Source organism: Podarcis vaucheri, assembly GCF_965113315.1.
Source record: "Podarcis vaucheri genome assembly, chromosome: 2".
Taxonomy (NCBI): Eukaryota; Metazoa; Chordata; class Lepidosauria; order Squamata; family Lacertidae; genus Podarcis; species Podarcis vaucheri.
The window spans coordinates 42,417,369-42,439,498 of record NC_138760.1 but is presented as its reverse complement, the minus strand read 5'-3'; the positions used below and the strand labels follow the sequence as shown (position 1 = coordinate 42,439,498).

General features: G+C 42.5%; 2 protein-coding genes and 1 long non-coding RNA gene across 7 annotated transcripts in view; 1 reads left to right on the top strand and 2 right to left on the bottom strand.

Annotated features, from left to right (window-relative positions):
- The window catches only part of LOC309521768 (olfactory receptor 2D2-like), a 142,093-nt gene that overhangs the window by 95,235 nt on the left and 24,728 nt on the right, over positions 1-22,130 (bottom strand). The gene's annotated exons all lie outside the window — the stretch shown is intronic.
- GLP2R (glucagon like peptide 2 receptor) overlaps positions 1-22,130 on the bottom strand; it is a 40,560-nt gene that overhangs the window by 12,514 nt on the left and 5,916 nt on the right. For 3 of the 5 annotated variants that reach the window (XM_082204040.1, XM_082204039.1, XM_082204038.1), the window contains exons 2-6: positions 19,279-19,611; positions 5,753-5,843; positions 4,167-4,271; positions 3,287-3,408; positions 1,102-1,208 (exon numbers count right to left, since the gene is read on the bottom strand). In XM_082204040.1, coding sequence (XP_082060166.1) covers positions 1,102-1,208; positions 3,287-3,408; positions 4,167-4,271; positions 5,753-5,843; positions 19,279-19,347 — 494 coding nt within the window. In that variant the 5' untranslated portion in view covers positions 19,348-19,611. The remainder of the gene's footprint in view (positions 1-1,101; positions 1,209-3,286; positions 3,409-4,166; positions 4,272-5,752; positions 5,844-19,278; positions 19,612-22,130) is intronic. The other 2 variants (XM_082204042.1, XM_082204041.1) reach the window with 1 other exon arrangement.
- LOC309521983 lies at positions 266-13,100 on the top strand. The gene is made up of 4 exons (XR_014214805.1): positions 266-911; positions 3,077-3,192; positions 10,363-12,001; positions 12,476-13,100. It is a non-coding gene; the product is annotated as an uncharacterized lncRNA (long non-coding RNA).

Sequence of the window (22,130 nt, the reverse complement as noted above, 5' to 3'; positions counted from 1 at the left end):
ACACTTGGATCAGCTAGGCCTGCATGTTGTTCCAGTAGCATAATTTCTGTCTCTTATCCTACACTGGGCTGAGCACACCTGACAACCAAGAGTATAGGGGCTCCCATCTCTGTTGCTCATTTTCTGTGAAGCAAGAAAGGAAAAGAGGCAGTGGCAAAGTTGGTGTGGTATTGTGTGGTTTACAACATATACTCTCTGCAGAGAACTGGACAGCTGGGGATGCTTGCTCCTAAATAAAAAAATTTGTGTGCCCTATAGGGCTGATGAGCAAGAGGACCTCACTGCTGCCATTGCTATTAGATGGCCTCATGTTGCAGCAGAAAAAGACAAACACTACTTAGGGTGGAACTACATCTCTCATCCCAGTCAATAATTTGCTAAGAATGGGAGTGCTGAGACTAGTGGAACACTTACAGGAGAAGATCAGCAGAAGGGGGATGCTTAACTCATGCTGGCTACAAAGATTCCCACCCACCTCTGCCATTTCCACGCTAGCTGGGTTCATCGCCAGTTTTGGAGCACAACTGCTTCGCTGGGGAGGCTTAGAAACTGCTTGTGTGAACATTTTCAGGGGAGAATCAGTAGGCAGGCAAGCATTAATAGGAACCATGTCCAATTAATTTATTTCTCCTGTGGGTGTTGCACATTTGTTGCAATACTTTTGCGAAGGAAACATTAGATTTGGAAGCTTGTTAGTCAACATCTAGTTTATTCCTTGCACAAGGGCCTACTTACATTATGCAATCTTTTGCCTTCTTTTATAATGCTCAGGTAACAGGTGGCCCACTGATAATATCTGATCACCACTCTATCCCTCTCAGCTGCCATGATACACAATGCAATTAAAACTGTACAGATTTCATGGTCTCATAGGTGTGGTATGACCAGGGCAACTTCGGCATTATTATTAGGTGAGCAGATCCTTTGATTGATCTGGGAAGAAGCAAGTTTCTCTTACTTTGTCCAGGATGACACCAGCCATCATTTAACGTTAGATTATAATGCAAACCCAGGTCCAAATCCCAGCTCCTGGCAATTGGAAAATGTACCACTGGGTAATTCCAGAACACCATGTTTTACTGAAAGATAGATTATACTGACCTGAGCAACATCAGTATGAAAAGTGCTAAGACAAGGGAAACAAGAGAAAAAGTATATCCCACAGTATAAATGTACAGGGTGGAGATCCACAATGTTTGTTCTTCATCCTAAGAACAACAGAGAAGCAAAGGAGTTAAATTTATGTAAAGTCTGGGAAAGAGATCATGCCAGGAGAGAAAATTCTGTAGAACAGCAATGAGAAATTTGTGGTCCTCCAAATTTCGTTGGACATCAACTTCCATCAGCCCCAGTCATATGGTCAGTGGCCAGGGATGATGGGCGTTGTAATTCAAAAACATCTGGAGGACTACAGGTTTCTCATCTCATCTGCAGAAGATCACTCTAGCACATAACTCAGGGCTCATTCAGACTTCATTTTGTGCCATGTTTTTAGGCACAGGTCCAGGCTTTAAAGCTCTGTGTCTAAGCATGGTGTGGTTTTTTTTGTTTTTTGTTTGTCTTGGTGCTTTCCCCAGGAAAACCTGCATTTTACTGCTGAATCAGAACCAATCGGCAATTGGGCTTTCCATGGATTGCTGTTTGCTTTGATTCATACCTAATTAACATATCCTCTCCTATCTTTCTAAACATTCCTACAAGCCCTCACTGTTTTGGAAACCAGACGTGTTTATCAGACATTTGTGCCGACCTATTATTAGTCATTACTTAAATGGAACCTCTGGTTACCTGATGCTGAGGCCAACCAATATGACAAAATTATGATCTCCTTTATGCTGTCTTTGTAAGCTTACAAAGGTACCTAGGTATGGTAGGCTTGATAGTCTCCAGTGGTAGTCCCCATTCCCTCAAAATTCCCAGGACCAGAGAGGCCATCCAGAGCACCACACCTTAAGGTGCTGCCAGTGAAAGGAAATTCCCCTTCCCTTGTACATATGGAAGTGCATTCTGCTTGTACAGCCAGGAAAGAGAGAGAGAGAGAGAGATGATCTGCCTATTTTGTTTTCCCTCCTCCTGGATGGACTTCCATGTGGGAATGTTGAGGGTGGCAGGAGAGGATATATTGTTTATTAATATCCTTCCTAACTTGTGTTAGCAAGTTTTTTACTTAGCAGAGTTTACATTCCCCTTCTTACAGCAGAAAGCTGGTTGCAGCCTTGTTAGAACCTCTTACTATTATGCAATTCAATCTGCCTCAGATTGAATTGTATATTGCTGGTAAGATCCCCTTTTAAATCCCTCCTAAAGGAATAAAGACACCACAGTCTTATTCATAAGTAACAAAAAGTAGTTTTACTTACGATCAGTGTGATCCCTGAAGGCAGGCTTTAGGCTTAAAGTTACAAACATATACAAACAGGTTTGCCCCATAAGGGAGATGATCTGGAGGACTGCTTGGCTGGCAGCCAGCAGCTCAGTCCAGGAAGATCGCAGGATGAAAGGAAGATGGAAAAGAGGGAGGGTAGCAGCATGCCTTGGCCTTTTACCAGGTCTGGAAAGGTCAAGCCCACCCACTAGTCACATGCAAGGAAGGATGCTCCAGCCAGGTGTAACAGGAAGTTTGACTGGCTGGACCAACATCCCCTTGCATGTCTACTCTAGGAAAACAAGGAATGTTATATTTGACTGCTCCCAGTGGATTACATCCCACATTCCACACTTACATTCTGTGAATCATTTTGGGAAATGTCCCAGATGTACTCTATCTGCGACCTAGATTAAAGGTTATACTCATTGTTTTGCAGAGTTCCATATTATGTGCATGTAACTCCTATCCATATGTAACTAGTAGGTGGAAAGTGTGTGTGTTTAAAAAAAGCTAAATTCCTCATGAGAGTTCATTACATCTCAGAGTAGTTTTATGTGGCTGGAATAGTCATAGGTGCAGATTCCCATATGAATTTGTATGTACCATATGGAAGAAAAGGTGAAAGTGAAAATGATTGCTCATTATATTTATATAGTGCCTCTCTCTTCTAATGGCTTGACTCATTCTCCTCATATCTTTTGGAACCAGCTCTGCAGTCAGAAATCCAAGAAACGTTGGGGGGAAGAATGTGCTCAACCTAAGCATCCAGCCTGAGTTGACCCAATTCTCTCTTCTAAATAAACACACAGACTACCCATTTTCAGGTGAAGTACTCAGTGGAAACAATTTGATCAAGAGGATTTCCAGAGGGGATTAAGCAGGTTACTGTATTAAACCATAAAAGGCATCTCTACTCACTTTTCTCTCGTAGTGGCTGTCCCCAGAACATTCAGTGCGGTTATCCCAGACCACAGTGGAGTTTTCAACTTTTTTCCAAATCCCATGGTCCAAGCAGATTCTGTATACGTTTCTTGCACTTCCTAAATGTAAACAGACGCAAGCTCAAAGGTCAAGCCACACATTTCATTTTTCAGACATGGTTTGTGCCGTCATCCTTTCATCACTTGCCTAGAGACCCCTGAAAATGGAGACTTGGCTGGATGTCTGTGGCTCTTTGTAATGTCTGTTTATTTGGGAGGTAACTGTAGAAAGCTTAATATTTATCAATGGATTAACACTGTCAAATTCTCCTAATTCCTTGTTTCTAAAGCCCCTGTCAGTGCTTAAACCCAAGGGATAAGATTGTATTTCACTTAATTCCATTTTACATGCTTTCAATTATTTGTGCTTGGGGTTGAGAAGCAGTCACTGATATTGTATAATTAACCAATTCAGGACTGCAGATTCCAAAGGGGGATTAAGTAAATCTGGCCACCTTCCCTCTTTCATTCTTGTGTGACCTCATTGGCTCCTTTAAAGCTTGCTTCCTTGCCTCCCAATATTGTCTCCTCCTTACTACTGTAGGAGTCTGCTGACGAAATCATGTTTCTACCTTACATCTACCTTATAATCCATACATCATACTATGTATGGAGTGTGGCAGAATTGGATTTCTGAGTATGTGTCAGGAGAGATTTGATTCAAGCATTTATCTAAGAAGCTACCCTACGCCATCAGTGTTGAAGAGTCTCAGTTAGCAGTTTCTTTTCATGACAAGGTACCCAGTACAGAACTCTAGAAGGAAAGAGAAATCTTCTCATATATATTACAGCTTTGCAATGTGCATATATTGCCTTACCATTTTCTATCCATGGTAAATAATGTGGACAGGGAACCGAGACTATTCCTGGAGGTGAATGAGGCCAGCAAACAAATTCATCAAAACTCCCATTGCAGTATATTCCTGAGAGAGAGGGAGAGTCTTTTAACATTCACTAAAGGATGCAGGCAGCTGATCACCAAGGAATGCAGTGTGTTCAAACCAAGCCATATTGATGTTGCACCTAAGATACATAACTCTGCACATCTTGTAGCATTTAAATTAATACCTCTAAATGAAGTTTACAGCTTGATCATAAGCAGGGCTCAAAAGCAGGAGGGGATGCAGTTCCACTTCTTTGCAACAGACATAACAGAATCTGACCAAACTTGAAATGAAACCCTTTTTCTGCCACTTTGAGCACTAAACGTAAGACTTACAGTGAAGCATGCCAGCAGCCATCCTTATGCTAAGCTGCTACTTGTGCTACTTAGATAAGCATTTCAGCTAGATATAGATGGTGATTTAGATTGCAAGCAAAGTTCTCAAGAACATTTATCAATCAAACTTTGGGGACGGGGGCATGAATGGAACCAAGGCATCAAAATTACTGAAGCGAGCAACCAAAACAAGCACGAAGCTGGCTGATTATCATTTTGACCACATCATGACCACATATATCAACAGGAAATGAATGTAGGTGAGTGAGAACAAATATAACAAGATGTTCCCAAGAGGCCAAATGGTTAGTTGAAAGGATTAGAAATGAATAATCAACAAAATAATGATGATAGCATTCATACAGAATACCTCAATAATTTTTATGACAACATATAAATATTATTATCTTGGCCAGATCACATCCTCATACCAAATGTCAGCAGGAAATGAATTAAGATGACTGACAGAAAATGAAACAAGATGTTCCCAAGGAGGTTCAGTAAATATTAACAACAACAAACAGACATTTGCATAAATTATCTCAGTAAACAGCCACCTTAAGGTAGTAGTAGAAAAGTACTATTCTCAGGGCAACATATCCAATATTCCCATCCCCACTGCCAATGAAGCATTCATTGCCCTGAACCAACTGATGGCAGAGGCCAAATGGGGGCCTTTCAGGGGTGGTTCAGGGGTGTGGAGGGAGACTGAGAAAGTGACTTGACACCAAAGGATCCAAAAGCTGTTCTGATCCCGCAATATGCCGTTTTAGCATATTCAATAAAATACATCTCATTCTTCTCCCAATCCTGCTCACCAAATTTCCACCATTTCTTGCTCTTTATACTTGCATCCATTTTGGTGAGAAGCCCTACTACTCATGATCTTTTAGTTATCACTGGGCAGTATTCAGCTAACACATCCCACCAATGCAAGGATTTCCACTTGCAAATGGGACTTTCATTTCTCCCCTCCCCCATGCACCCTCCCAAAATCTGCTCCACAGGGTTGAGGGAGCCCCTAGAACAGATTGCAGGGAAAGAGGGAGGGTGAATGCTCCACTACACAAGCAGAAATCTTTGCAGACATTAGGCTCATGTACTGCTGATTTGGATACAACACATTTCTACAAGCTTTGCAAACTATTATTTGTGCGTTGATGGTGGTGAAGGTTGCTTTCTTACCTGGGCTGATCGCAGATTCGTGCAACATTTTCAAGCATGCTTCTTTATAGTTAAGCAAATTCACTCTTATTTTCTCATAAGATCCTTCAGCCTGCAAGCAAAGAAAACATTGTATATGAACCATTTGAATATGGAAGTTAGTTGCTTCCCAAAAGGTGCGTTAAGAGAACGAGGTCAGCATTTTATATCTGTATTCTGGCAACAGCTTGCCCAATTTGAGTGCCCCAACACCACACAGTAACAACCCACACTTCTCCCACTAAGCTATTCTCTTGGGGAAACATTTCTTCCAACACATTTCCCTTAACAAAGTAAATAGGACATGTTAATTGCCAGTTACACAATGTTTGACATGTCAGCTCTTAGGCACTGTGGCAGCTTAGTGAATGGCTGATTTTTAACATTGGACATGAAACAAAATGTTACCGGATGACAGATTGAGACAGCTAAAGTGGAGAGGCTAAACTTAAATGAGAGGTTGTCTTCAGGAGTTGCATCCAGTCAAATATAATAACCCTTCCCTTAGTATGTGAGGTGACACATTGTCAGTTTACCAGTGGCCAAGCAGTCCAAAGGACACAAGTTCATATTGGCACCTCCATGCTCTCTTCTTACCCCGTTTTTTATCTCCTAGCAATGTTCTTTAGTTTTCTTTATTTAATTACACCCTGAATAAAATATGGGGGGGGGGCGTGCACGTAAGCCCCACCCTGCATAATCAATCACAAGACACAGTGTGCACACACCATTTGAATGGCAAAGCCCATCAACTCCCCCCCCCCGTCACCTCAAATATGTTACTGGGAGGGCCAAAGGTACCTTGGCCCCTAGGAGTTGGCTTCTGCACTCTTTAATCATTCCTTCAGGTTCTTGCTTACCTCCATACTGAGAATGGGTTCTGGTGTGGTGGGAACATAAGAAGAGGCATGCTCAATCAGATCAAACACTGATCTAGCCCAGCATCATGCTTCACACAGTGGCGAACCAGATGTTTATAGAAATCCTACAAGCAGGAGTCTTCTCCCACTTGTGCTAATCTGTGGCTGGCAATTCAAGGGGCCATTGATAGGCAGATTCATGGAGGGCAAGTCCAGTTGCCTTTGAGAGCCATCTACTCAGCCTTGTCCAACTTGGTAACCTCCAGATAATTTTGGAGTACAATTCCCATCATCCCTGACCATTTGCCATGTTGGCTGAAGCAGATGGGAGTTGTAGTCCAAAATATCTGGAGGGCACTAAGTTGAGGGAAGGTCAGAGTAGCTGAAAGTGACGGCTGATTCTCGTTGTGAGGAATGCTGTGGAAGAGGACAGAAGATGGAATTAGCATAAGGGATATCCATATTAATGGTGTTTATAGACTTGTTATAATTTCTGGAATGTATTGAAAGACTGGAATGTATTACTGATGCCTTTGGGCCCCTTTTTGTTTCTGCTTCAATATTTCATAGCTGTTTTCTGTGATGGTTTTGTTTTATTCTTGATTATGTATTTTAATAACATAAAAGAAGAAGAAAAATGAACATATTTTTTTTAGGACACTTAATATAAATCCAGTTTTCTAAGATCTCCCAAACACAACTGTAAATAATTGCATCCGCTGTGGCTTTGCTAACTGCTGTATTTAGATAGTTGAAATCATCCTCTAAATACTAACTAGAGGTAATTCACCAGACCTAAGCCAAAATGTCAGGTGTAAGTGGAGCCTACTTTTAGACCTCTGGCAGTATTGGTTTAGTCCATGAAGTCTTATTACACCACAAAAAATGTGTCTGCTTTTAAGGAGCCATGGAACTCTTGGATATTTCTCCTGCAACAAACTAACATGGCTACCCCTCTGGGAACAGTTGTATTCAGGCTGTAATCCTACATGCAACTCTTACCTGGGAATAGGTCATCTTGGATTTAATCCAGTGAAGTTTCTGCACAAGCAAAATGACTTCCACTCACACAACAGAACACCCCTCAATCCCACGTACCCCCATATCTGCTCTAGATTTTTGGGAGAATCCCCAGAGCAAATCTGGGGCGTGTGTGGGGCACTAGTGGATAGGGATAGGGAGGGGAAGTTCTGTTGCATGAGTGGAATCTGATTCTCATACACAATGATTTAGTTGGATACAACCCAGTGGGACTTACATCTGAGTAAGCGTGTATATCTTAAAAAGCAGAGACATCACCTTGCTGACAAAGGTCCATATAATTAAAGCTATGGTATTCCCAGTAGTGATGTATGGAAGTGAGAGCTGGACCATAAAGAAGGCTGATCGCCAAAGAATTGATGCTTTTGAATTATGGTGCTGGAGGAGACTCTTGAGAGTCCCATGGACTGCAAGAAGAACAAACCTCTCCATTCTTAAGGAAATCAGCCCTGAGTTCTCACTGGAAGGACAGATCCTGAAGCTGAGGCTCCAATACTTTGTCCACCTCAAGACTTCCTGGAAAAGACCCTGATGTTGGGAAAGATGGAGGGCACAAGGAGAAGGGGATGGCAGAGGACGAGGTGATTGGACAGTGTTCTCGAAGCTACGAACGTGAGTTTGACCGAACTGTGGAAGGCAGTGGAAGACAGAAGTGCCTGGGATGCTCTGGTCCATGGGGTTATGAAGAGTCGGAAATGACTAAATAACTAAACAACAATAACAAGAACAAAGTGTGTGCAGGATTATATTGTTAGTATAGCATAGATATAGAACAGTAATTGAACACTACCTATTTTCTCCAGTTTAAATGCTGCAAAAAAAATTAGTCTGTGCATACACTCCTATAGTCTTCTTTTTCACATCTCTCTCCTATTCTTGTGTTTTTCTGTAAGGGGGAAATCTGAGAAAAGCAATTTCCTACTGTATCGCTAACCAAGTGCACCACGTAATCCCATACATTCTAGAAAATGAGATAAAACAATGGATACACTTGGAGAGACACAGACCATGCTTAAAGCAAGGAAGGAAGAAGCAGGCAAACTGTCCCCAACCCCAACCCCATCCCCACTAATCCCACTAGCTCACCACCCACTTATCCACCACACAGCACAAAATCTCCAGATAAAAACCTGGCAAGCCAAAGGCCTATATGGCCTAGCAGACCTCTACAAAAATAACAAATCCATAGTGACACAAGAAATTCAAAACAAACTAGGGGACACCCAAATACCCTGGCTAACACACCACCAACCGCACGCCTTCCTAAACAACCCAGTAGTAAAATCAACAGCCACTAGGCCCTTGACCACCTTCTAAAACCGTCTCATAACAACAATGGGACATGGCAAGGGGATGGTATCCACAATATACAAAACTCTGCTCCAAAGCCCCACAAACCCCCTTGATGCAATCAAAAAACAATGGGAGGACAACCTAGACTATGAAATTAACTCCACCCAATGGACTAGATTGGGTCTAAACCTCCATTTAAATCCATATCGCAAAAAGAAAAGAACTCACTCTGAAACTCACTTACAGGTGGTATCTAACACCATGGAAACTGGCGGTGATACGCCTAGGAACCTCACTAAAATGCTGGAGAGGATGCACCTCCACAGGCACATACCTCCACATGTGGTGGGAATGCCCCAAACCCAACTCTTCTGGACAGCAGTCATATAAGAAATAAGCAAAATAACTAAGCAGGTACTAGAAGTCATCCCAGAACTGACCCTACTGAACATTTTCCAAAATAACAATGCCCACTCACACTATAAAAAGCTCATAACCCATCTACTCTCAGCAGACAGAGACATCATAGCCAGTCAATGGAGGGACCTGTCAGGATTAAACATGGAACACTGGTATCAAGTAGTATGGGAAACAGACTTAAACAGCTAACCAATAGACTGAAACTGACACAAATACAGTGGTACCTCGGGTTACAGACGCTTCAGGTTACAGACTCTGCTAACCCAGAAATAGTACCTCAGGTTAAGAACTTTGCTTCAGGATGAGAACAGAAATTGTGCGGTACCTCAGGTTAAGAACAGTTTCAGATTAAGAACAGACCTCCAGAATGAATCAAGTTCTTAACCCGAGGTACCACTGTAGAAGAAGACGCCTTCACCCCGGTATGGCTCCCTTTATCACATACACAGCCCAACAAGACAACAACACGAACCCACAGACAGCATACAATTCAATATGGCTAACTTAACCCAACAACCCCCCCTCCCGGAAGAAAGAGACAATGCATGTGCTTTTGTAAACGAGGAAAATCTTTAATAAAAATTATTTTAAAAAACAAACGTAAATGTGACACATCTGAATGTGACTCTTTGTCACGGGAGGGAAACTGGCATTCCCTCCACTGTTCTCATGAGACAGACAAGGGAATTTTGATCAACCTTGAATTGAAACTTACTAGTTTCACAAACTGCTGTTCCTGATATAAGTCCCTTTCATCACTTGAGCATGCAGAAACGCAATATATTCACCACCTTCCTCAATATGACGTGAAACAGAAATGCTGACCTTGGCAATAAACTTTAATGTCTGTGAAACATCAAAACACACACAAAAAACTCTGCAACTTCCCACTTACATTTTTCTTTCTTTCTTTCTCTCATATTGGCCCTCCTCCCATGTTTTACCTTTTCTATCTTTCATTCCCCTTCTATTTTTCAGCGCAGAGCCAAGCTAACTGCTGACATCTTTGGGGGGAGACAGAATCTTTTCTGTTACGCACTTGACATCTTCTGTTCCTGATCAAAGCAGTTTTGGTGTGTTGACAGGTTTTATCTTATTGCTGAGGCATTGCTGTCTACTGAAATGACAGGCGTATAATAGAAACTCTTCTCTACTGGCAGCTCCAGTGCCGTTGCAAGGTAGAATATTCAGAGACCTCAGACGTATACATTCCTCTTTCTCAACAACTGGTGCCTCCCCTCTCCTGCTGATGTTGGTCCCTTAGTAAGTCTGCCCACTTGAACTCACAGTAATCTCATGTTCAGGGTGAGAGCCCTTCCCAGAACAGTAAAGCAAAATTTACAAATGCAGGAGTGTTGATTAAAGCTGTAATCCTAAACAAACTTCCAAGGCAGTAAGCCCCTTTGAGATCAATGGAACATATGACTAGGTAATCATTCATAGGTGTGCTGTAAGTGATGCTAAAAAGTGGTTCTAAAGCCAAAGGCAATATTTTGATGTTTATGTAACTTGATAATTGCAAAATTAGAGTCATCAGCCCATTTTTGCCTACCCTCTAAAAGTGCAAGCTAGAACAATATAACCTCACTTGGTACCATGCTAGTTGATTTATATTTAAATGGGTACTTCTTTCCCAACTTTCTAGTCTGTTGAAGGGGACAAAGTTGGGAAACGTAGATTTGTGAAAGTGCAGACAGAGCCTCATGCACTCTAAGGCCATATATTTATCATCAATATAAACTGGTTTAGCTTCCACAGCTTCCACTCAAAGAACCTTGGAAATTTACTCTAGGGATCCTAAATAAACAGTTTTTCATACACTTACAAAATTTCCCACCCTCCAGACATCCCTGATAGCATCCACTACTGTTAAGCACAGACTTAAATGTGAGGAGTAGGCATGCTTTAAAAAACCCCACACCAATTATTAAGGATTTTCTTAGGTTACAATACTACAAACATTGTTCCTACTTCTATTATCATAAAGTGCTTTCTATAGATTGGTTATGTTCGATGTGAGACTTTAATGTTGTTGAGTAGGCATGCTTATAAATTGTTGGAAGATATCCAGTTTTAAGGGCTGAATTCTCCTGCATCAAAAGGAAATCAAATTGATTGACTTGAGTGACGATACGTCTGCCTACCAACTGACACTTCCTGAAACTGGCATGGTCTGGACGTGACGCAAATTTGATGGTAGAAGGCCCCACTTAATAAAGTGAATGGAAATTGGTCATTTATCATCTCTATAATATGTAATTGTATCTTGCGGCAGCAACGGTCCTGCAGGGTGGATGAGTGATGTTTTTGGTTAAAATGGTCCATTAGCGTTCTGTTGTCACTCTGACTCCAGGTGTCATAACCTCTGGTTCTAAACAATGAAATATGACTGATTGTCATTAATTGGCTTGAGGGCAGCCGCCTCTGTTGCAACCCAGTTAAGGAAAAGTACTTGAGTTGAAGATGATGGAAGGGATGTCTGCAATCTAATGCAATTTACTTTTTAAACCAATTTAACTGCTTTCGCTTTCCTCTACAATATTCTGCAGATTACAGCTGAGTGAAGTTGTTAAAGATCCATAGTCTGCCCAAAGAACTACCATTCCTTATTATAAAGGTATGGCCTCTTCACAGTTGACACCCTCCAACACACACACACACACACGTATGTGTACACCTATGGAGGGGAGGGGGAGTCATGGGAAGGTGAGAAAAGCCCTGCTAGATCTGGCCAATGGTCCACATAGTCCAGACCCTGTTCTCATAGTGGCCAACTGTCCCCTCCTGAGGTTTCTAGCAGCTAGTATTCAGTATGGAGGCAGAGCATAGCAATCATGGTTAGTAGCATGGAGTGGCCCCAGAACTCCATAAAAAGAAAAGGATCTTCAAGCACTAAAGTTCCTTTGAGGATTAGCATTGACTGTTCAACCATGCCAGTTCATACGGCAGGTGTGCCACTATTTCTGTTGACATACACAAGGCCTTTGATTCTTTGGTTTAACTGGGATCTGGAGTACGTCGCCAGTGTTGATTGCATGTGTCATTTAATTTTTTTTCATACTAAACATATTTTTTTTTTGCATCCATATAGGAATTGGAAGTATCCGAGAGAACCTTTGGGATGATCTTAGCCAAAAATGGAAGATGAGTTGCTTTTGGACAATTGCCCAAATGGCCAGGTCAGCGTTTTGAACAGATGCCCACCCTTGCAATCTCCCTTGAAAGTGGCTGCCCATACAGAGAAGTGTTCCAGGGAAAAAGATGTTTGTCACGGAGCTGAATTAATGCCCTTCCCACATGTGTGCGATGTCTCGAGCTGTTAACAACTTGGCAAATGTCCCTGCACTGGCAGGGAGACACTGAACAAAATGCTTGCCTTAAGCTTCAGTGAGGAAGAAACTTCATTCCAGGATTGGTTGCTAAATTCTTCAAGAGAAGCACAGAATATGAATAGAGTTATCTTTTCCTGTTTTCCATCCAATCATTCCCTGAGCTTCGCACTGTGAACTTTTGACCTCTTTGGCCAACTGTCTGCAACTTGATCATTCTGTGCCCTCCGTTTGGCAGAAACACAGTCTCCTGCCATGCTCTTGTGCAGTCCAGTGGGATTTGCGCAGAAAAAGTGTCCAGCAGTTTGTGCCCTGTGTGAATGAGTGGGCATGTGCATTCAATTTAAATGATCTTCCTCAGGCATTAAAACAAGCCAATTCTCAGCAGCTTTCTGTCTCCATCCTTCATCATGTCCCAACACTCTTTCTGACTCTCTTCCTTCTCCCAGACTCTCTGAACCAAAGCCATCCTTTCCCAGACATCAAAACCCACAGCTGGGCAAGGCCTGCATTAGGACACACCAAACTGTCACAAAACAGCAGCAAGCTTTTGAGTTCTCTGAAAGTCTTCACCAGGCAAGATGAAATAGTGGGTGGTAGGAATGGAGGACTAGGGAAAATACCCCCATTATAAAAAAAACTAGTCTGGATGTTGTAGCCAAAAGGTCAGCTTGAATATGGCTGCATGCAAACTATTCATTTAAAGCACATAGCTTTCCCCAAAGACTCCTGGGAGGTCTTGTTTACCCCTCCCAGAGCTACAATCCCCAGGACCCTTAACAAACTGCAGGTCCCAGGATCCTGTGGAAAAGTAATGTGCGTTAATGCACTGTGTGTTTGCAGCCTATGTCTCTGCTACGTGCTACAAGCTTCGCAGTTTCCCATTCTCTAGTCTGGCTGCTTCTCTATTTTCTAGCCACAATCCCCACTGCTGTTTCAGTTTTAAGTCTTCTGTCACATCATCTGGGTCAGAAAAGCCACAGCACCTCCAGATTTGAAGGAGGGAAATAAATCTCCCTTGCACCAAAACAGGCAGCGTATAAATCTTGAGAACTGATCAGAGAGGAAAACCGATAACGCAGAGGGTCGATTAATGAGCCCAGTGTCGAGAGCACAAAGAGTCACTTGATGATCGTTCAAGATAAAACTATTTACAAAAGAGCCATGAGAGAGGAATTCTCCTTTAGGGACAGGAACCAAATGGATTTTCCCCACCTACTCTTTCCCCCTCTCTGCTTTCCCTCCCCTCCCCAAATGTAAGCGATGAGAGGAGGTTTGTTGGTCAATGAACCTTGTCTTAAGAGGCATGGAATGGGGATGACGCAGTTGTTTTGTGGAAAGCTCGCTGGGCTCCGAAAACAGTTTGGCTTTCAAATGAACAAGGGGGATAGCAAGCAGCCTTGAAAGGGCAAATCAAGAGTGAGCCTACAGGTGCTCTTCATCTCCTCGGGCTTAGTGTCAAGATGCATGGGATGTTCATTGGCCATGTGTAGTGTTCTCCATGACGGTGTCTGTGCGTGGGTGTTCACAAAGTGCAAACAATTAATTTTTTTGGAAAATGTGGCTGTAGAGGCCCTTCTGTGGATGGGGGGGGGGGAGGGAGAGGCTCCTTAACTCTATCCCATCAGTGGAAATGGGCATTGGCAAGAATTTTTCCACTGAATGCAAGGAACAGGTTAATTCTTTCAAATAATTGGAAGAATGGTGGGGATAAATTGATGTAGCACTAGGGAGATTGCTCTGTCAGCACAAACATTTTTGCTTGGCTAATGGAACAACCTTTCCTCCCTTCATGTGCTGTTCTGTAGTTTCTCCCACTCCCCCCTAAACCAATTTGGGGGTGCATGGGGGTGAGGAGAGGGGGGAAAGCCCAGTTGTACTAACATAAGTCCTTGCATGGGCTTCTACTAGCAGAACCAGTTAGCTGAAACTGGGCAATCATCTAACCATTTTGCTTCATATCTCAGGTTCTAAGTATGTTTAAAATGTACCATGTCGGCTTTTTAAAGCTGGGAATCTGGGGGTTATTCAGTGGGGCAAATTTTCCCCTCCCCCTTGTGGATGCCCATGCTGTGGAGACTCCAGTTTGAAGCGGTTTGCAACAAACAAACAAACAAACAAACAAAAATGGGGGGTAGGCTCCTTAACCTTCTCCCCTCTAGCATTTTACATTTTAAACCAGGGCTGGGAAACTCTTGGCCCTTCAGATACGGCGAATAGTAATGCTGTTCTCACTTAGACCTTCAAATATGAAGTCCAATTAGACTCCCCCCCCCCTTGTGCCTAAGGAATTATTTAAAAGACTTGCATAAGACCAGAACATCAAAATCAGGCATTACACATCATTGAAGGATGGAAGTAATGGAAAAGTAAACCTGATAAACAACTAAATATTAGCCAGATGGTATAAATAATAATTATTATTATTATTATTATTATTATTATTATTATTATTAGAAAATGTTAGAGAAGTTCTTCATAAATGGTGGCTCAATATATAAAATTTAAGTATTTATAGATGGAGTAAATTTATAAACTGAATGTTTAGGTAATCATTTGTCAAAAAAGGTTAGGTGGAAAATGACGGGTAACAGCCTTATCCACATATAGTTTTATCACTCATCCTAAGTTTCTTTAAACTCAATATATGTTAAATATAATATTTCATTTTTAAAGTAGTCCAGAAACATCTGGAGATTCCCCATCACTGTGCTAAACATTCTTCCCCAGTAATTGCTTTCCCTGCCTTTTAAAACATGGCTGCTCTGTATTCATTTGTTTTATTTTTAACACAGAGAAATGTCCTTACTTGCCAGGTTGCAACCTGGAGGTTCTCCTTTTTACTTTTGATATGTGTTGCTGAATTCTACTCCTTCCTCCCTTGGTGCTGCTATCTGCTTCTCTCACCTGTCCACATGGGCCACGAGGGATAGGAGAACGTGCCCATTTCTCATTCTCTCATTTTCCAATCTTAAGTTCAGCTCTGCACATTTCCACATCAGTTTTTGATTTTCTTTTTTATTTTCTTTTTTAAAATAAAGCCCTTTTGAAAATTCACCAGCATTTTAGTGCCACTTTCTCCCAATATACACATTTTTGTGAAGCAATTTTTTTCTGAACACAGCACATTTTTGTTTGTTATCTTTGCATTTTTGTGCATTTTTATAACCTAGTACATCTGTTTTGTACACATCACTTGGTTGGGGAAATGCATTGCAAAATTCAGAGAAGAGCGATTCGTCCCCCACCCCCCAAAAAAGTGCAAATCAGGTAGTGCAAATGTGAATGGCATCAAATTTCTGCTCCATCTATATGTACCACCCAGCAGAAAGATAGGGGGCTCGAGAGCAGGGATGAAGGGGAAATGGTTACTGCCCTAGCCTTCCAATTCTGAAGCAAATCCAAAATAAAGGAGAGCTCTTCACATCACAGTCTGGCAACCCCACGCCAGCTTCAAGAGGGTTTCTGTATTAATGAAAAACACACCATAAGAATGGGAAACAAAAATCTTGCAGGAGGGGGAACCCATTCACCTCATTTTAAAAGATTTCTACGCAATAAGATGCAGCCTTTTCTCTTTCGTCTTCTTGTTCCTCTGGCTCTGCTGCCTACAGAGGCTAGTTTCTCCACCAGCCATCCTCCATACAGCAATATTTTCAGTCCTGACTATGGCCCAGCTCTGAAGCTTCAGTTAAATGTCTAGTGCTATAGCCTGGGGGTGCAGAAGGAGCCTGCTGGCGAGGAAGCAATTTCTCTTATATTAATTATTGTGATTATGGCTATCACCACCATCACTGATTTATGAATCACCTTCTAAACAACCGTCTCAATGTGATTCACAGTAAAGATTTCTTGAGGTCAAAGGCAGAGAATACCAAGTTCTTAGGGCGCTTCCAGATGAACCTTTTACTGAACATGCGTCCCTATTTGGTTGCTGGGACGCCAGATGACGTTGCACCAAAGCAAGTGTCACTCCACACTTTCCGTTGCATTTTCTTGTCACCTTCCTTGCTGCAAAAAGTCTGAGTTTCCCCCTGCGAAGCAGGTTTGCTGCACAATCTGCATGACCTCAATTTAACACTGTGTGATTGAATCCCAATCCAGAATAGTGACTTCAGAATATTCAAGGGGCCTTTCTGGGTGACGAAAGTAAATAGCACTGCTGCTCATGCTATTCTTAGCACTAGAGCAACCCTAGCCTGACCCTGAGAAGCAGTGCGCTCTTCTGTACCCTTGCAAGACATGTGGTCAGGTTCTTCTTCCTGTATGGCAGAAGAACTAGGCTGCAGGAGTCTTAGCTGCTCAGAGCATCACACACACACACACACACACACACACACACACAGAGAGAGAGAGAATATATGAGTACTCTAGCACAGCCTCCAGCTACACTTCTTTAAAAAGAAAAAAAAGGATGAGGAAAAGTGTCATGAAGTGATGGGGCAATGCTGAAACAGCAGCAACCAACGTCTGTGGGTCCTGGCTGGCATTTCCCTCCCCATATTGTTGTCCTCCTTTCCCCATATAACATGAGTACATCTATTGCGATGAGTCTGGCTTGGGTCATTCAGTACTTTCTGAGTCCAGATCTATCCACTTTAGCCAAGGGGTTCTCTTGTGAGCACAAAACACAAATTTACAACTGATATGAAGGTGTTATTATTTGGGGATAAATTGCTTTTGAAGGAGGACGAGGAGGAGGAGGAGGAGGAGGAGGAGGAGGAGGAGGAGGAGGAGGAGGAATGAACTCTTCTGACAACTACTGATCACTTACTTCTGTGTCATCTATGTTTTAGTTGGCATTGGTAGCTGCCTCCTAAAACTTGAGAAGACTCATTAGCCCTGTGCAGGTGATCAAGGTAGGGGCAATATATGCACCTAGAGAATGGGGGATCAAGGATTGTGCTTGCTGGCCATGCCCAGTCTTCACACACAGCTCTTAATTTGTGTGTTCAAAAATGTTCAGTTTCTAAGCATACTGTGCATACCCTCCATTTTCGCATTGTGGAGGACATACGTCCATATTGGGGTCAGGGGACTGCACATAACATTTTACTGCCTGAGGCAAAGGACAACATGACACTCCCCACCACTGTAACATTCTAGATACAAAAGCTGAGCAGACTGGCAGCTGCATCTTACTTTGACAAGGGCAACGGTGGGAGAGCATCCTCCACTGCACCTGTGGGCAGCAGACTAGCTTATGGGGCTCTACCATGGGGGCTTCATGTGATGACAAACTCTATCCACTTTCCTGCCACTATCATCTGCCACCTAAGGCGGCTGCCTCACTCTGCCTCATGGTGAAGCCGGCCCTGGATGGGGAGTTTGTATATAGACCACTTTGTGGATGTTCCTGTCAATATGTGGAAGTCAGGTTATAGTGGCTCTTGTTTTGCCTGTGTAGCAGTGCCCATGCTGCTGCTACAGAACAAACACCGTGGGTTAACTTGTGACACCAGGGAGCATCTACAGGTAAGCTTGGATTGGCATGACAGCCATTACACCCTGTCTCAGTTCACAAATACCACATTTGCCAGGATAATGACTCACAGAACTGGCCTCTATGTTAAGCCTGTTGTCTGCCTTGCTTCTAATCAGCTGGTAGCTCAACAGAACAAATGATATAAATATGATGGTGCCTCCCTACCTAGGAACACTAATCGACAATAATAATTTTCCTTCCTAGGTTGAATAACTGTGTGTGTGTGTGTGTGTGTGTGTGTGTGTGTGTGTGTACCTTAAAGCACCTTGCATAAACCAAGAGATGCTTTGTAATGACATCATCCATGCTGAATGTCTTTCAAAAGGCAACAGAGCTGACTGAAATCTAGCCTTTTGATTCAACGGGTGACGAATTCACTTGGTTCTCCATGAAAATATGGCTTTTCAAAATTTGCAGACTGGAGGCACAAAGTTATCTGAATGAGACTGTTATCCAGAAGGTGGTTTAAGGCATGACACTTAAGCAGCAACATGAATGGGAAAATGTGCATCCAGAGGGAGAACAGAGGTCTGATTAATGGTAAAATAAGCCAACAGTTAAATGTTCCGCACGCATATGCTGATGCTATGCATTTATTGAAGCTATGGAATACAGCAGACTTTTAATAGGTTTTTAGAGCACCTAGGAAGGTTTTAGTGGTGGACACAAAAAGATATGTTTATAGACACTGTTTCTTGTGTCTCCTCTGTGAAGTCCAAGTCGTATAGGTGGTAGAAGGGGGGCGGGGAGGATAGCAAAAGTGAAATGAACAAGTTGGAAATGGACAACATTTAAAAAATCAACCTGTGCTGAAATAAATGAAGCTTGGTGTAGAAAATCTGAAATCACACATATAGTGTCTCCAATTGCAATTGTACAGGAAAAGCAATAGCCGGCAGGGAAGAGGTAAAGAACTTGCCATGCAAAGCCCTATAAAAACAAGTTACATGCTGCACAACATACCGTGAAATAAGCTCCGCTCGTGAACATGCCGCACTGTTTTGTGTATGCAGAGATGTCAGCCCAATGGAACATTCATGTTTTAAAATGTATCATTGCTAAAATGGCAAAATTTCTTACCTGTTTGATCAGAAACAGCATTGTGATTGCAAAGACGGGTGTGGGACATGTCCCAGAGTACAGCTTCATGGTGCAGAATACTGGGTGTTCCAGTGTGATCCAGGGTGGCAAATTTGTATACTCAAGCAAGTCACTGACTCTTGCAACCCAGTTAGCTTGTGATCTCCTTTAGCAATCTCGGTCACACCCGCTGTGTTCTTTGAAAATATCTCCACTTTCAAAGAGTGACTCTTTACCCATTAGAATAAGTTCCTGAATGTCAGCAAAAAGCAACAGATAATCAATCTGCTCCAACCTGCAGAGTTCTTAGAATCGGGTTTTCTTTTGCTTCTTCTGTGTTGAAAGAAAAAAAGGGGGGCAGTGAGAATTTAGTATAAACTTTACAAGCACATCTGCTTTTTGTTGCCAATCCTCTCAGCCAATGAGGAATAAGAAAAGCATCACGAAGGACTCAGGATTGGAGTTCTGTTCTCATGACACTCCTAAGTGCCCACTGATTTGGAAAGGACTTGTGTCACTGGGAAACTTTATCTGGAAGACGGTTGATGAAAAGGTGGTCCTGGAGCAAATATGAGCATGGAAAGCCTATTTCTGCAGCAATCTGACAGGCCATTTCCTGAACAGCTGCCAATATGCAGGCAGCTGAGCGATATTCTTTAGCTCTGCCCCCCCCCCCCCCGCCGCCCCGAGGTGACTGGACAGAGACTTGAAATATGTCAGCAAGAGGAAATTAAGCCCTCCCACTCTCTCCAACCCGCTTGGGGCTGAATGAGAAGAATATATAGGAATCAATCCTGTGGACTTGTTAACTTTCTTGCATGAGACCAGCTCAGTCTACAGGGACGTTTTTCCTACATCTGATTGTTTACAATTGGCTTGTCCCAAGAATGCTGAAGGTGATTAAACATCCTGGTTGAAGGACCTGAATGCAGCAGGCAAGGATTTATGGCCATCAATGTATACTAACTGGAAACCAGGAAGCTTATTATAGTTATTTTAAAAATATATTTACAATATATATCCTGGAAAGTAGTGACAAAGAAAAGGATCTGAGTTCATGATGGATAACCTTGCAGAAAATACTCTTTGATCACAATGCTGTGATTTGAATTGTTGGTTCTACACTTGTGTGTAAGTCTTGCAAATCCGAAAGACTTTGAGCAGGACTAGGAGACCTTTGACCCTCCCGGGGTTGTTAGACTCCAACTCCCATCAGCCCTAAGCCAGTGTGTCCAATGGTTTCCCACCCCGAGCTCTTTTTTGCATTAGCATGGGTCTGCAGTTCAATTTACCATTTATTGGCTGTGCTTCAGAGCACAATCAAATCCACACAATGCAGTGGGCACCCAACCCATACACGGATTGCTCACAGATGCAGAGCTGTTGGTGTCCGAGTGAAATCTGCATTTGCCACTGTGGTCTTCCAGCACATTTAAGAAATCTGACATGGGTTCATCTATAAAGATGAGTCTAAAGGACAGTATAATTACCAGTTCTCAAAGACAAGCACCCATGATCTGCTAGAGACTGTCGAAGGAGATAACCCAAGAGTCAAACTAGACATACAACACGTGTGTGTTTGAAGCTTGATGGCCACTTTGCTTATTGAAAAGCAGCTTCAGGAGGGAGTGATTTAGAGCATAGAAGGTTTTTTTTGGGGGGAGGTTATACCCACAGGCCAATTTTCAGCTCCAAATCATGCTCATTCAAGGTGTTGCCGCTCATGCTGTGTTCCAGACCAGCAAACTTTGCTGCAAACCTGAACATGGAACTTGAAGTGGGGGCTGGTGGGGTTGGCTTTTTTTGGAAGATTTAGAATATTGTCCAAAAGAGCCCATCCCATTGCTTCTCTGCTCAAAGTTTCCCCATCCTGAAGCTGCTGAAGTAGAGTCTAGCCTTCAGCACAAGTCCATCATCCATTGCATATTGACTGTTTTCTATCAAATTATTCCACAGACCAGCATGATCCCAAGTATGATCAGAGTCAGAGGTCCGGTCTTCCTCACTCCAGCCTTAATGGCAGCCAGCCACTGAATTGCTCCCCACCATCAAACTGCTGCACACACCACTTTCCTTGGACTATTAGCAGAAAGCCCAGCTGCAGGCCTTCGTTAAGAAGCCCTGCCAGGCAGGTGTATAGAACCCTGCTGAATAAACATTGCTAGTTTCCAAAAATAACATTTAAGTACTCTTAAATTTTGCAAATCAAGTGTATCTATGCAAACGTTGGGTAATTTGTATAATGTAGTCTGATGAGATTTTGGTTTTGGCGAATGCAACAAAGTGTAGAAAGTTCAGTAGAGAACTCTGCCCTACGAATTAGTCCCCCTATATCTGTGGGAAGTCTAATGAAGCACAGTATGTTCTGTAAGCTCTTGATATGTGTCACAGCCTTAACTCCTGACTCCAAAAGGTGGGGAAAATAATTAGGTAGCAGCTATTTTTGCACTGATCTTGACTAATAGGGTGGAATTGGTTGAAAATGGAGGCTGATTGGCAAATGGGGAGAAAACATTCATTACGCGAGTTTTCAAAAGAAAGGGAAGGCGTGGGAACAATGTAATAAGGAAAGCGGACATGAACAAAGTCTTTAAATGAGCGGCGTTTGAATTTCAAAAGGCCAGATTAAGGTGGTCGGGGGGGGGCATGGAGCAGTTCCCCCAAATAAGGTCCCCCTTCTCCGAAAAGGAACACCCAAAGTAAAATACAACAAAAGAATAATATTTTAATAAAAACTAACAAATTTGTAGGAAGCACTACATTTCCCTATTCCAGCTGATTTATATGTCCTTCTGTCTCTTCACAAAAAGCCGTGTGGGGTAGGTCAGGCCAGGCCATGGATGGTCCTGTGG